Below are 14194 nucleotides of genomic sequence, written 5' to 3' on the forward strand. Positions count from 1 at the left end.
GTGTCAGAGTCTTATGAAAATAGTGGAACTTTCTTGAGCACTGAACATCAGCCTTCACTGTCACAAAAAGTGGTTCAGCAGCCAAGCCTGCCTGTTGCTTCCACTGACTGTTCAGGCCAAGCAAGGTCCTTCCTCTGCAAAGAGTTTACACTGGGTCAAGCAGCACAAAAAGCAGCAGCATCAGAGTCACTTATACACAAAACTTTACAGCATGAACCATTTAAAAAAAAAAAAAGCTCCCCCCAAAAACCACAGCACACAACATCCCAAATTATAGTTCAGCATTGCAATGTATTATTATGTGCAACACTCAACATGTACAAAATGAAATACAGACACGTGCCAGGGGTCTCAGATACAAGGCAAACGGACCAATCCTACAGATCTCTGTATGTACAACACCCGTGCTGCCCGTGGCACCTGGGTGGTCTCTGCCTGATGTTCCACCGCTACAGCAGATTTGGGGAGCACCCCGTGTCCCCCTAAGACAGCAGCCCTGACTGACTTAGGGGGGTGCAGAGCATCACCCATGACGTGGGCTGTCTGGGACAAACCCACAGGAACACGTGCTCGAAACACCAACCTGCTGCCTACACATGCAGGACTGACCCTCGGGCCTCGCTCACCGCGTGACGCAGTGTCAGGAACGCTGACACGTGTTCTCCAGGTGACAGGAACGCTGACACGTGTTCTCCAGGTGACAGGAACGCTGACACGTGTTCTCCAGGTGACAGGAACGCTGACACGTGTTCTCCAGGCCAACATACGCTTGGATGCTGGCAACCAACTGTACAAAATAGTGTTCTCCTTCACACTGCTGACATATTTAATGCTCTGCTAACACAAATAGTACCTGGGAGAGGTGCTGTCACATCCCTCTGCAGACCTACACTGCTGCTTCCGTTGAAGTTCCCAACCAACCTCCTTCACCGTTTTCTGCAAGGAGCCTGAACCAGCAGACTAACGGATTTTAATGCTAAATTAGGTTCTCTACATTCTTTCTCTTCCCCTCCTCTACAACGTTTTCTTTCAATTTTCTCTTCCAGCCCCCTAGTTCTGTCTAAAACGATGCATATAAACAATAATACAGATACCAATACATCAAGTTCAGGTAAAGGCACTGGAATCGGCAGTGCCGGTGTTACAATCTTCTTACACATAACACAAGTTACATAAGAGCTCTCCTGGAACAGGGAAAGAAGAGAGAACACATATACTTTTAATGCAATACTCTAAAACCAGCAAGAGATTTATTCTTGTATATTAAATGTTAAAATCACATGCATAATTATAGAATACTTTATAGTTAAAAAAATATTTAAAAAACCAACCCTGACAGTTTACCTGCAACTGCTATAAAATTTCTATGATATATATATATGTATAATATATATATATATATAAAAACATGATGATTTTCTGTAATCAAAAAAATTAGAAAAGGATGCAATCATCCAGGTAATTATGAGTTAACTGATGCCCTGCATCGGACAGTCTTGTCAAACTCCTGCTGGCAAAACTGAGCTCATACCAGCCAGTTTACTGAAATACTTGTCTAGCATACAGATTTAAATCGAAATGACATTTGGCTAAACAATGAGTGTAAGAAAATAGATTTTTGCACACTACAGCAAAGATCTGTGAAGGGCCACAGTGTCATATGCTGCAAAAGAGCCTGTGGTACAAGAAATGTAGCCTCATGGGCTATTCCCTCAAACATGCTGGTGGAATATTCTGCATAACTGGCCGTGTGCATGGTGTTGAGAACATGGGTTTTATAAGCAATGCCAGAAATGCCAGCATGTGTTTTACTAGGCTTTATGGTTTAAGACACGTTTTAGCTCCTAAGGAAGGCAGCGACAAAGATGTTTGTAACAGTTACCAAGAAACAGAAATTCAAATGATGAGTGGCTGGTTTTAAGAAGGTGAGTCATTGCTGTTTTGAAAAATGGCCCCATATGGGTCACTGTTGATGCGCCTGTAGACAAAGTGAAAGACCTGGGGTTGTGGACGGCTGTGCAACTCCGCCTTAATTTTCTGAGGGTAGGTATCCTCTGTCAGTTGTTGCCAGGTGTCATCAACAAAAAGAAACAGGCTATATTCTTCTGGATTGTCCACTTTAAACTTTTCAGCACAAAGCTGACACACATCTTCGGTGGTGATATATGGTCTTACTAGTAAGGTCTTTCCCGTACACCCACTGGTCACTTCCTGGAAGGCAACACGAAGGTAGTTCTGCAGGACAAGAAAACAGGCATCAGAAACTCAAAAAACCCTCATCCTTAACCGGTGCTGGGCTGCAGTCTAAGCCTGACATAACCAAGCTTCACGTGACAGCATCTGCTTCTTTTAAACAGGGCTCAGATGGATGCAGAAAGAAAATCTACTCTGCAACATTCCAGGCAATCCATATGATCTTGAGGCAAAAGCTGGACCTTTGTTCTCTGTAAAAACTGACACGTGCCCACAACTCTGATAAAATGGATACATTATAAATATTCCCTGCCAGGAAATGCAGTTTTACCCTTCAAAAAGCATTCAAAAAGTAAAATAAAGAGCAAGAAATGGGAGGGTGGGAGCCCCCAAAAGTTTTTGGACACATGAACACGGTGTCCAGCTGCCACATGTAACACTTTCCTGTTTGCTTGTTTGAAAAGGAAAATTATCTGCAAGTAAAGACTAAAAGGCAGCAAAATTAAAGGAGGCAGAAAAAATTACAGTGAGAAAGAGCTGTTTATTGACTGAGCTGGTACCTATAGTTTGTATGCTGAATAAATTAAGCATGCTAAATCACAGTGGTAAAAATTTACATTTCACAGAAAAAAGCTAGGACTGACAAGAACGTTCATATGATTTAAATTCCAAAGAGCACTCTTGTCTTAATAAAGACAGCATGCAGACTGAAACACTGAAGCTCTGCAACAGATTTTAAACAACTGGGACTGAATCTGACTGAATAGAACTAATCCATTTTTGTTACCTGGCGTGAAGAAATTATAGAAAAAAATCAGCCCTAGATGAGGCAAAACACACTACACTTTTAATTTCTAATGTAGCTACCACAGAGAAGACCTGTTTTTAAATACATGTGCCTTTAGATGGACAGGATTGCTTGAAGGAGAGGCTGAAGTTTGTAAAAATGCCTGTAATTCATATGCATTAAAATTATTCATGCAGTATCAGAAAGCTGTATTTAATCATCATCAAAAAACATGACTTCTCCTTTTCCATCCTGTTGGGGAAGGAGGAAAGGCAGCCCTTCCAGGGCCCAAAATCTGATAAGGCTGTGAGACTACATCACAGAAATGTCATGATCACAGCCCGGTTCGATGTGGGAAAGATGAGCTGTGCTCCATTTCAGGACTGCAGGACTCAGAGGAGGAGAGAGAAAACTGGCATTCTGAGCAGACAGAAAAACGCCTGAATTTGTGCCAAGCATAGCCTGGAAGTACAGTGATCTACTGATTGGAGGCTCTTTTAAAGAGACAACAGACTGAGAGGCACTGGATGCACTCAGTGAGAGCTCCTCCCCTGCCCCTTCCTGCATCCAGCTGTGCACTGAGCTTGGATGAAGTTCCTTTGCAGAGAAAGAGAAGCTGAAACTGCACACAAGATGCTGCTGAAAGAATGTTCCGTAATTTTGTCATCCAGCAGAAATACAGGGTGTTGGATTTTCCCATGGGAAGTGCAGTGTTTTGCCAGAAAGAACAAGGACTCAAGCTGCTTGAATCTGACACCTAAGGACAGGTAAGTAGAACACAAGATGCATCCATCCCAGTAAGAGGGACTAGCTTTGTGCACTGGCCGTGGGTTGGACTTTCTGTTAGTCTGTTCTCCTCTTCCTAACTGTAAACAACTGAACACAAAAGAGTAAAGAAATCCTTTCTTCTCGATTCCAACATCCTCCTTGCTTCAGTCCACAAACTGCTGCATCTGAACAGCCAGTCAGCAGCACATGAAAGATGCAGCCTGGTTTTAAAAGATGAAGCAACCCCGACTGTTTTGTTACTCTTCAGTTGAAGGTACTGCCCTACTCTGAAAGAGCAGTACAAGATGCAGGGGAGGGGAAAAAGAAAACAAACAAACATAACGACATCAATATTACAGAACTCTACTGCTTGCTTAAACTTTAAAACTGTAGGCAAACTTTTCTCCCACCTGTCCTCTCTATTACCTGCTGTATGCCAGCACTGGCTACTGGGGAGCTGTGCTGATTTACACCACTGGACATCTGCATTGGATCTTTTTATCAGTAAAGCATACAAAGAAGCTGAATCTAAGATACAATTTGGTTTGTCCTTGCTCTGCATGACTTAGAAGGGAGAGTGAGAAAGCTCCATTATTTAGTGATTTCTTTACACCATCATAACCAAACTCTTTGATAAAGTGCAAAGACTTCAAAACTGAGGCAGATTTGCCAGACATAATCTCAGCACTGCTTCACTCCACTTGGGGCCCTGAGCAAATTGCTATGAATCATATCTCTCAAATGGGAGTTTCCAACAAAACAATCATCCCAGTTTTTATTTCAGCCCTGAGTTCTACCTGGAAATCATCAACTGAAGGCACTGTCCTGTTAGTTGTCCTCCTCTTGTGCCATTGCCGCAGAGTGTCTCTGGCTTCTGAACTGAGGAGTTGGGCAGCTTGTTCCTCCTGGAAGTTCTTGATCAGTGAAAGTGCTCCATAGGCACTGGTCAAGTAATAGCCTCCTGTGAAGGACAGCAGGGGAAGAACTTCTCAGAGTGGTCACAGTCACAAGTACAGGCACTTTCTTTAGTATACATAAATATACATACAGAGACACACACATATATATAGTCCTTGTACTCTGCTGCCAAAATATTGATACATAAAGGAAAACAGCTCACTGGGCTGCAAAGCACTGGCTGGTGTGTTCTCAGCTGCTAAGGGATGTGCAGGGGTTGCACATGCTCCATATTATCAACTAGTGCCTCCCTCTGTGCCCACTACTGCTCAGGACAGCTGGTTACTTAAATAACTCCTGTTACTCCTGAGTGTAAGTTGGAACTTACACTCAGAGTTCCAACTCTACTGAGTTGGAATGCCAGTTTTCTTCTTAACAATTTTCAAACAGTGATTTGTTTTCTTACCAAGCTTCAGATGTGGATGAAATAAACATAGCTGTTTAAACAAAGTGAAAGACAATCTACCACTGTTCAGCATCTTAAAAGCAACCCCCCTTAATGGCAATAAAGAAACAACCGAGTGTGACATTTGTACTCTGGAATCACCCCAAAGAGTTGCCTTTGTTTTTAAAAGGAAGAGTGATCTGTCACCCTCTTAGAGTTCCTCATAATGTCCAACTGGTTCAGGAGATGACATGTACAGTGCTCCATGCACCTTTATTACATTAGTGGAGAACAAATTAAAGCCACAACAGAGCTGTCAATGTACAAAAGAAGCTGCAGGTCACAAAGGAAAAGGAGTCTCAACAGGAGGTAACAGTTCTCAGTAACCAGGAGAGACAAAAGACATGCTGTCTTTCTTTTTTCGCAAGTAAACTATTTGAGTGGGAGTGTCCAACTAAGAGGCAGCACAGTCTATTCACAGAGGCATTCAAAGCTGCATTCTATGCCCACAGTAGTATTTTCTATATATTTGACAGAATCCACTCTTAGCCTTTAGCTTTGCAGCAAGATTAATACATAAAGCACATGCAAGACCAGTGAGACAAGTTGGACAATATGTTACAGTTGAAATGCACAACCCCAAAGCACTAAACAGTTTTTACTGCACAGTATAACTCAGCTGGTGCCTAGGACAGGAGCAGCCAATGGAGAAGCTTCTTTTGCTGCAACGTGACTTCACAGTCCAGTAAATGTTTCTGCCTTTGAAGCAGGTTAATGATTCCCAGCTTCGCATTTCAAATATTTTCCATGCTAAGATTCCTGAACAATGCACTCGAGGATGCTCTGTACACAAAGCAAGGAACAGACTAGTGCCAAGCTGGAGGAATCGTGGCAGGAATTCCCTCAGCCATCCCGGCATGGAAGAGGATACAGCAATTTCAGCAAGCCAAGAGACAGCAGGAATAGGAAACGTGCACACAGACCTAAACACACAGCTGAGCTTCGTCACGAGAACCTTGAAAATTCCTCATAAACCTGGGGGTTCTGGGGCCTACTGGGGCCTTGCAGAAGGTGTTAAAAACATCAGCATGAAAACAGCAAGGAGGGAGATTTCCTTGCCTCTAGCAGACTTTAGCCATCATTCAACACTGCCTTGGAGAACGTGTTCCTGGGGCTCATAAAAATACTTTATGAGAATCAAATATTGGGAAGAAGCAAAGATCATTAAAGAGGGGCAGTATTCTCAGAAGCACTTCCCCCAGAGGAGCAAGGAAGGCCCCCAGTTTCTACAAAGCACCTAACCCAAGTCCCACCATGTGCCTCACAGTTTAAGGGAACGCTGCTGCCCTACGAATACCCTCAGGAAGTTTTCAGGCACAGAAGGATAACAACATTCAGCACCTGCCCAGTGCATGTTTTTGGTTGCTAAGTCACAATGGGTCGGCCACAATGGATGTGCTCCCACAGCAGGGGCCAGCAGCAGATTGCCAGCTCACTGGGCCTGTGCTCTGCAGGCTGCCCAGATTTGCTCCTGTGACAGGGCCAGCAGCAGATTCCCAGCTCATGGGGCCTGTGCTCTGACAGCTGCCTCTTCCCTGCCGCTGGAAATGGTGCCCAGACTGTCATCACACTCCTGACATGGCCCGTGTTAGGGCTCCCTTTAAAAGGGTTTCCACTCAGACAAGGTTAACTGCAACTGCACTATGAGGAAGAATCCCCCTTCACTAGTCCTTCGCTCAGTTCTCATAAAAATAAATAAATAGATTACCTTCTCCATGCAGCAGAGATGGATCCAGCAACTCCATCATGTATTCGATCTCAGTGTCCAGCTCCAGCATATCACACTGGGCTAGCACATATGTCAGCACGGGCAAGAAGTCGTCAGCTCCATACAGCCTCCCTGGGTTGAAGGGAACACAGACAGTGAGAGATGAACCACACCCTTTTACCAATTTCTGTGTTTGAAAGCAAAGCATTATTTTGTGCCTCTCTGACCAGTCTATCTGGATTGCTCCTGAGCCTCCTGTCACCAGTGTGCAGCAAGGAGAACGTGATCTGACATTCCATGGACAGGAACCAACACCAGCTTCACCCTGTGCTTCTAACAAGCACAAATCTGATGATGCACACCTTGAGGCACGAAAGGGAAATTCAGAGACTGGGCTCACCTTGGCACCAGCTCAGCTGGTGAACTCACAAAGGCTGCCATGCCAGTCTGGCCTGACCTCCACCTGCACTTCTATCACTGCCTAAGAGATGAGGAACAGGCATTTTCTTTATACATCCAGGGATTACATCTACTTTCTGGAAGGATCCAGACACAAATACCAGTTTCTGAGTCTGAATCCCACAGCAGAGAAGCCTGAATATAAAAGTGTATTAAATTTGACATGGAAACTCAACTCATTTTCTTGACAAGAGAATAGTTAAAAACATCAATGAGCAAGGCCTCCTGTACCTGAAGGGAGCCTGCAAGAGATATGGAGAGAGACTATTTATAAGGGCCTGGAGGGACAGGACAAGGGGGAATGGCTTCAAACTGAAAGAGAGTAGGTTTAGATTAGATATTAGGAAGAAATTCTAATTTCTTCTGTGCTCTGGCACAGGTTGCCCAGATAACACAGCATGGAGAAGGGATTTTACAGAACTTCAGGCCTACACTCCTATATCCATTTTTAAAATGCAGTATTTTGCACAGAAATAATAAGCTGGGCAGGAGCTCAGTCCTAAATCTTGCAGAAGTACCTGGGGGGCTTTAACAGCCATGAGCTTTCACCATCAAATCACAAAAGAAAGTGGGTGTCTTGATAAGCACCAAAACCAGCTGCACATGCGATGCTCCCTTAGGAAGAAAACTGCCAGCCACCTGCAGCAGCTCATACTCAGGGCAAAAACTCTCCCACTGCCACAGCGTTGCTTCAGCTGAGCTCAGGACCCACCACAGCAGTGTATGAGACGATGTCAGAGTCGCTCCTATAAATTCAGACTACTCAGCACAGCATTTTAATTGTGCCACTGACTGCTCAGCAGGTCTTAACTTGTTTGTGGTCTCATTTCTGTACTTAGGTTTCAAAGGCGTTTTTGGATTCTTGCTACAGTACAGAAATAGACGCTTTCTTTTCCAAAAGCATGACAGAAAGTGTCCAAATGAGAACACTCAAAGGCACAGCAAGCCAAAAATACTGGGTTAGAGCCTGCTTTTCTCCACCCATTAACACAGAACCCTGTAGTTGTCATGCTGCATACACGCTATTGAATTACTATAGCTAAATATAGGGTGTTACCTCTATTATTAATGTGCAGAAAAATACTAATTTAGAATGAGTGTCAAATTCCAGGCTCACAAGACAGCCTTTCTGACAGCCAACTTCAAAGCCTACAGTCAAGCAAAGCTGCTCTTTTTCAGCTGCCTCTCACACTGAGTTTGTAAGATGTGCTACCAGATGCACCAGAGATAGCAGGGATGAGGCAGAGAGGAAGAACCCCTCTCAAAAGGACAAGGAGATGCTACAAGAGCTCCAGGAGGAGACCTATCTGCACAATCAGGTGGCCTGATTCCCCTAAAAGACAACGCCAGGAACGGAGTATCTGAACCTGAACTGTAAGAAGCACCATACCTGAGTTATTCTCCATAACAGTGTAAATCAATTTGCAAACTCTCAGCAGCAGCATGACTTTCTTTTCAGGGGAATACATCTTCTGCATAGTCATGAACTTGACTTTAATCTTTTCAACGTCCACGAAGTCTGGGGTGGGAACAAACACGCCCAGTTCCTGAGGGTTCCTCTGCCGCACCAGCTGCAGGTTTTCCTTGAGTTGTTTCCAGGAACCGTCCGTGGTATGAAACTCTTTCAACATTGCTTCAATGTGACCCTTCAACGGCTTCAGAATGCACTTATGCATGGCCTTCTCCAGGACAACATCTGCAACGGGAAAACACGAGTCCAGCTGACTTCCTCCTCTAAAGCAGAGCCAGTATTAATACAACCATTCCCTAAAGAGAGACTGCAGAGCAAAACCTACTGGCTGAGGCCTATTTATTACACAAGCTGAGTTTCCAGATGTTTGTTAACAAGAAAACAAGAGGCAGAGCAGAATCTGTGTTCCATTGTCATTTATGGCAGTTGGTAAATACAGAAAAAACACCCACAAAGATGAACTACAGACAGTGAAAAAAAAGCAAGCTGTGGTTCTACTTAAGTTTTTCTTTTGTTGGTCAGAAGTCTACATGTTTTATTTTACTTCCATCTTAGCCTTCAACTCCCAAATTTAAACTAAAACACAGCCAACATCATAAAATCATAATTTTTGTCTGCTTTGGCATTAAAGCCCATCCTTTTTGCATAGTTTCCATTGGAAATTATAACTCAACCAAGGTTCCCTAAAACTTGGCTAAACTTGTCAAGATCTTTACGAAGCTGGACAGATTATGGGCTTTAAACCATAAATGAAAACCAAGCTGTGTTTGTCCAGCTTCAGATTTCATCACACAAGCTCACATCCAGCTTTGTCATCAAGTTGAAGTTCTTTGTTTGGCAGTAGCGTGCACATGGCACTGTAACCACAAACTTACAGGCTTCTTTTAATTTTTGTTCTACTCAAGTGTTTCTTTAACCCTCGTTCTCCATTTTCAAAGTACAGACTACACCAACAGAGAAAGCTCTTTACTTAACATTTTCTCTGCAAACCTTTACTTCATAAGGGAATTTCTTTTCCCAGCATCCTGACAGCAGCAGCATCGGCGCCCTTACGGCAGCATAGCTTACACTGGTTATCAGATTCCAGCAGTTATTTGGACCAGAGTGCAGAACATTCAGCTCTCAGGACCAGAGCCTGGAGCAGGCAGGGGAGCACCAGCACTGAGAGCAGAAAGGGCAGAGACTGTGTCACTGCCAGATCACACGGTTTTACAACCCAGCAGTGGACATTCCTGCTAGTAATGGTGACCCAGGAAAGTTTCATTAAACCTCGTGCCCTTCCCAGGTTCTTTGTCTGTACTTCTGTCTTTTTCTTAGACTACAGCCTCTTTCTTTTCTCTCTGCCCCTCCCTTTATTTAAAATCACATACTCTTTCTAAGGCTTGGGATTTACACATACCCATGCCCTTCAGACAAGCATTACCTACTTTTGTTTTCTTGCTTTTGTTTATGATTTTATTTATCTTATCCTTGTGTCCAGCCCTTTTTTTCTTTTGGGTCTTCTCTTTCCCACACAAACACACTCTGCAAACACTCCTCCTCTTATGGTGCCTTGGCTTCATATGCAGCGTTTATTCTGTGTTTGTCTGCTATGCAATTCCCAAACTTGCAACTCTGCTGGGAGCTCCCCTCTCCCCTACCCCAATTCTGCTGGGGCTTCTGTAGCTTGTCTTGCTGCCTTCTGCTTTAGAGACCCTAATGGAGGGGCAAAGCTGTGTCTGCTTCATTCCAGGACATTATAAACACACCTGGGCTCTCCTTCACAACAGAGACTGTCAAACTGCTGGAGGTGAGAAAGAGTGGACGTGAAGAGCAGCATTTGCTGATTTTCTAGGTTTCCCTACAGCCACCTGTAAAGGGATTATCAGTCTGACACATGTTCTTGGTGGCCTGTCACACAGCCTGAAGGGTGGATCCAGCTTCCCCCCAGACCAGAGTCACCAATTATACATTAGCAAGTGGCAACACTTCAAATGACTGATCCTTATCTACTGTACTTGGGAGAGCCCCACAATCACCCCGACAGAACACAGCCAGGGAAGCTTCACCCTTGCACACAGGGACAGAAACTGCCTCTCCCTGCCATCCCAGCAATCCTCAGGGCTCATGAGGCAGAAACAATTTTCCACCAAGAAAAACACACAAGCCCCACCCACGGGTGTGCTGGCCAGCTAAAGTTCTAGGGTGGACACACAGTTCCTTGCCAGCTTCACTGATCATTTGACAATTCAGCTTGCTTTATTTCTATTGCCTGAGTTCTTAAATAGGAAAGACACCACCTGCTTTGCCTGTAAGAGGAACACCTCTGCAGTTTGCATTCCAACCACCCGGTCTTGTTTATTAAAGCAGTTGGTGCTCCTAAGCATCATGCAAAGTGAGAGAACTCTATCCCTGAGGAATGGGAACTCCCACAGGTTTCCACTGAAGTTCTACACATGAATAGTGAGCATCAGCCATCCTCCAGCTCAGTAAGGTGGGGTTATCACCACATCTGGTCGCAGGAGGCTCAGTACATTCTAACGAGTTCAGCATGGCTCCTCAGAGCCCACAGTCTGATCCCGAGGGAGCACCTCGCCTGGAAAACTCCCTTTGTTTGGTGCCTGATCCTCTCTGGGGGCCAGCCTGCAGCTGGTTTGGCTGCTGCCTGCAGGGACAGTGGGGAGGGAGCTGCAGCAGCAGTGCCTGCCCAGAGGCTACAGAACTGCATTCTGCTGGGAGACAAAATTCCTGCCCAGAGCCCCGGCCCCTGGCTGGGACCAGGCTTCTTATTTGCAGGTGAGAAGGGGGAGGCTCAGGTCTCCTGCCCTCAACCCTGGCAAAGGTTGTGCCACTCCAACAGATGAACCATACAGATTTTTACAGCTCGGCAAGGTAGGAGGAGATGTTCTTTCATATGCACAATTTGTCACAGGCTCCAAAAGCAGCGCCTGGTTTGGCTTTGAAATGTACTCAATCACATTACGCAATGTCTCTGGAACCTTCAATCGATTCGAAGCAGCACAGAGGAAGGGAGCACATAAGCACAAAGCTCCACATAACAAAACAAAGGACAAACCACAACAAAGAAGAATCTACCAAACCAAACACAAAAAAAAACCCAAAACAACACACAAAGTTTTCTTCTCCCTTACGAATTCTTAGCGCAGACATAAGTATCACTGAGTTCTGGCCTCAAATGGAAAACTGGCAAAATCTAGCAAGCAGCAGGATTGGTAAGGACTGGATGGGTTTTTTAATGGTCAACAATAATACCCATACGTCTCCTAATTCATACAAAAGCTGTAAAAAATGTTATGTTATTATTAAAGCCTGGAAGGACAGCATTTCTTGTGATCTGGGTCTTAGAACAACGTTCAGTGTCACAGGCACCTATAAGCATGTTTGGGGTCAAATCATCCAACTATCTACCCTTTCTTCTGAGCTGCTGTTTCTGGCCCCTTTCAGAGAAAGGTGTTTCTGGTTATGACCCCACAAACCAATTCCCAGCCAGCAGCAGTTTTCACTGTGTAACTTCTAATGGCCACAGAGAAGTATATGAGGGTCTGTCTCCCAGCAAATTAGCATCTAAGTTGTGAATTAAGGACTGATTCTTTACCTTAGCATCTTTGTATATTTCTCAAATCCAAACTGGCAACAAAAATTCCTGTTCACTTCAGCTATATGTTTTCAAATTTCCTGCCAGGATGCTTAACACTCCAAAACCAAAACAGGCACTCTTCAGATTTATTTTTTTTTTACCGAATATAATTTGAGCTGAACACTGTGTATTGTTCCTGAAGTGATACTTATAATTAGCCTCTACCCTCAAAATGGGAACTGGAAGTGCTTTGATAAATGAATTGTAAAGGCCAGCCAGCTAGTTTCGTTGTGACTTGTGGAAACACATCTGTATCCTGTGCTGACACGCTATTTTTGTTTTGCTGCAAACCACACAAGTCTGCATCTAGACAGGACAACATGTTAGTCATCGCCAGTGTCCTTACACAGCCTCTTTACAACCCTCACTTCCTCAAACTGCCTTAAAGGCACTCTCACCTTTTCCAGGCCCCCAGTTTACCTGTTTCTAGCACTGAGATCACCTGTCAGATTCCAGTCTCTGTTTCACACACAGGCCCGTTTATCACCCTTGATGGCCAAACCAGTCCTCAGGAGAAGCAGGGGTCAGTAAGAGACTGAGCAAGCCTGAGGAGCACCATGGAAAGGTCCAGTCCTGCACAGTAACACTGTCTGGGAGCTGAAAGCAGGAGGTTGCTTTGGAAAACCACGCCATGTACGTGCAAGACACCCCACTACAGTGCATTTGCTTTGTTCTGGATTTTCCTGACACCTTTTAAGTTCATAGCCTGGCACGATTGACACAGATCTATTTTAGGATAGCTCGTGTCAGGATGGCCAAGTATCCATTTCTTGGTGGTGCCTGCAGTGTCACATGCCTAGTCCATGGTGCAGATAAGGGCATCTCCTTTGAAGGAGCAAGACTTGAAAGTAAGACCTCACACAACCCACATTCCTTTATCATCTGCACAACTCTGGAAAGAGGTAGGACTGAGGTGGGTGATGTATAGGCAGCGGTGGCAGAAACTGAGCAATTAGGCACAAAAGGTAAGCCTGCCCTCGTTTTACCTACCTAAAGCACACCAAACAATCACACAGCTATCTGTGCTAGGTTTGTTTTGCTTTAAACAGCTGTGGGTTAACTAAAAATCATGCTATAGCTGTGTGGTAAATACTCCTATGAAAGTAGTAGTAAAAAAAAGGAGCAAGGAATAAGTCACAAAGCAAATCAAAGGGATGGTTGGAAAAGGGAGAACCTAGTCCTCTGTCTCTGCTCAGTGCCTTTAGCACTGTTTCTTACTTTCCCAATCCTGCCACTCCTGTGGTGACAGGAGGAGCACTGAGGGACACGCTGCTCAACCTCACCTCAAGATGAAAAGATGCCAGGATGAATGACAGGATAGGGGGATGGGACACCAAAACAAGTATACAAGCACCTCAAAAGTAAGGCAGTGCTAAAAATCAGCCAACGCGAGTTTTTCAAGGAGAAATAGTGACCTACCATTCTAACTCCTTTAAGAGGATAGTTGGATTAGTGAAGAAGAGGGGAGCTGGGGGTGGGCTACAGCTTAGCCTTTTTAAGACCCATAGCCCTATTCCATGCACCTTCCAAATAAACAAACAAGGGAAATGTTGTCCTGCTGTAACAGCCGTAAGGTGGGTGCATGAACAGGTGCATAAAACAGTGCACTGAGAACTCCATTATCAATGGCTGATTGTCAAATGACAGATATTTGAAAAGAGGTACCCTGGGGGTCAGTCCTCAGCTTTAGTGTGCTTAGTACTTCCAGCTCTGTCTGCCTGTGACTCCTCCACACAGACCCAAGCCCCTGTGACACAGCATGGCCTGCC

The 14194-nt window shown here is 44.6% G+C and overlaps 1 protein-coding gene across 5 annotated transcripts in view; it reads right to left on the bottom strand.

Moving 5' to 3' along the window:
- Positions 1 to 271: 271 nt before the first annotated feature.
- The window catches only part of RIN2 (Ras and Rab interactor 2), a 62558-nt gene continuing 48635 nt past the window's right edge, over positions 272 to 14194 (bottom strand). For all 5 annotated transcript variants that reach the window (XM_064650907.1, XM_064650905.1, XM_064650908.1 and 2 more), the window contains 4 exons: positions 8708 to 9013; positions 6859 to 6990; positions 4546 to 4709; positions 272 to 2235 (listed from right to left, as the gene is read on the bottom strand). In XM_064650907.1, the coding sequence (XP_064506977.1) occupies positions 1918 to 2235; positions 4546 to 4709; positions 6859 to 6990; positions 8708 to 9013 (920 nt within the window). In that variant the 3' untranslated portion in view covers positions 272 to 1917. The remainder of the gene's footprint in view (positions 2236 to 4545; positions 4710 to 6858; positions 6991 to 8707; positions 9014 to 14194) is intronic.

The sequence above is a fragment of the Pseudopipra pipra genome, chromosome 3 (assembly GCF_036250125.1).
Source record: "Pseudopipra pipra isolate bDixPip1 chromosome 3, bDixPip1.hap1, whole genome shotgun sequence".
NCBI lineage: Eukaryota > Metazoa > Chordata > Aves > Passeriformes > Pipridae > Pseudopipra > Pseudopipra pipra.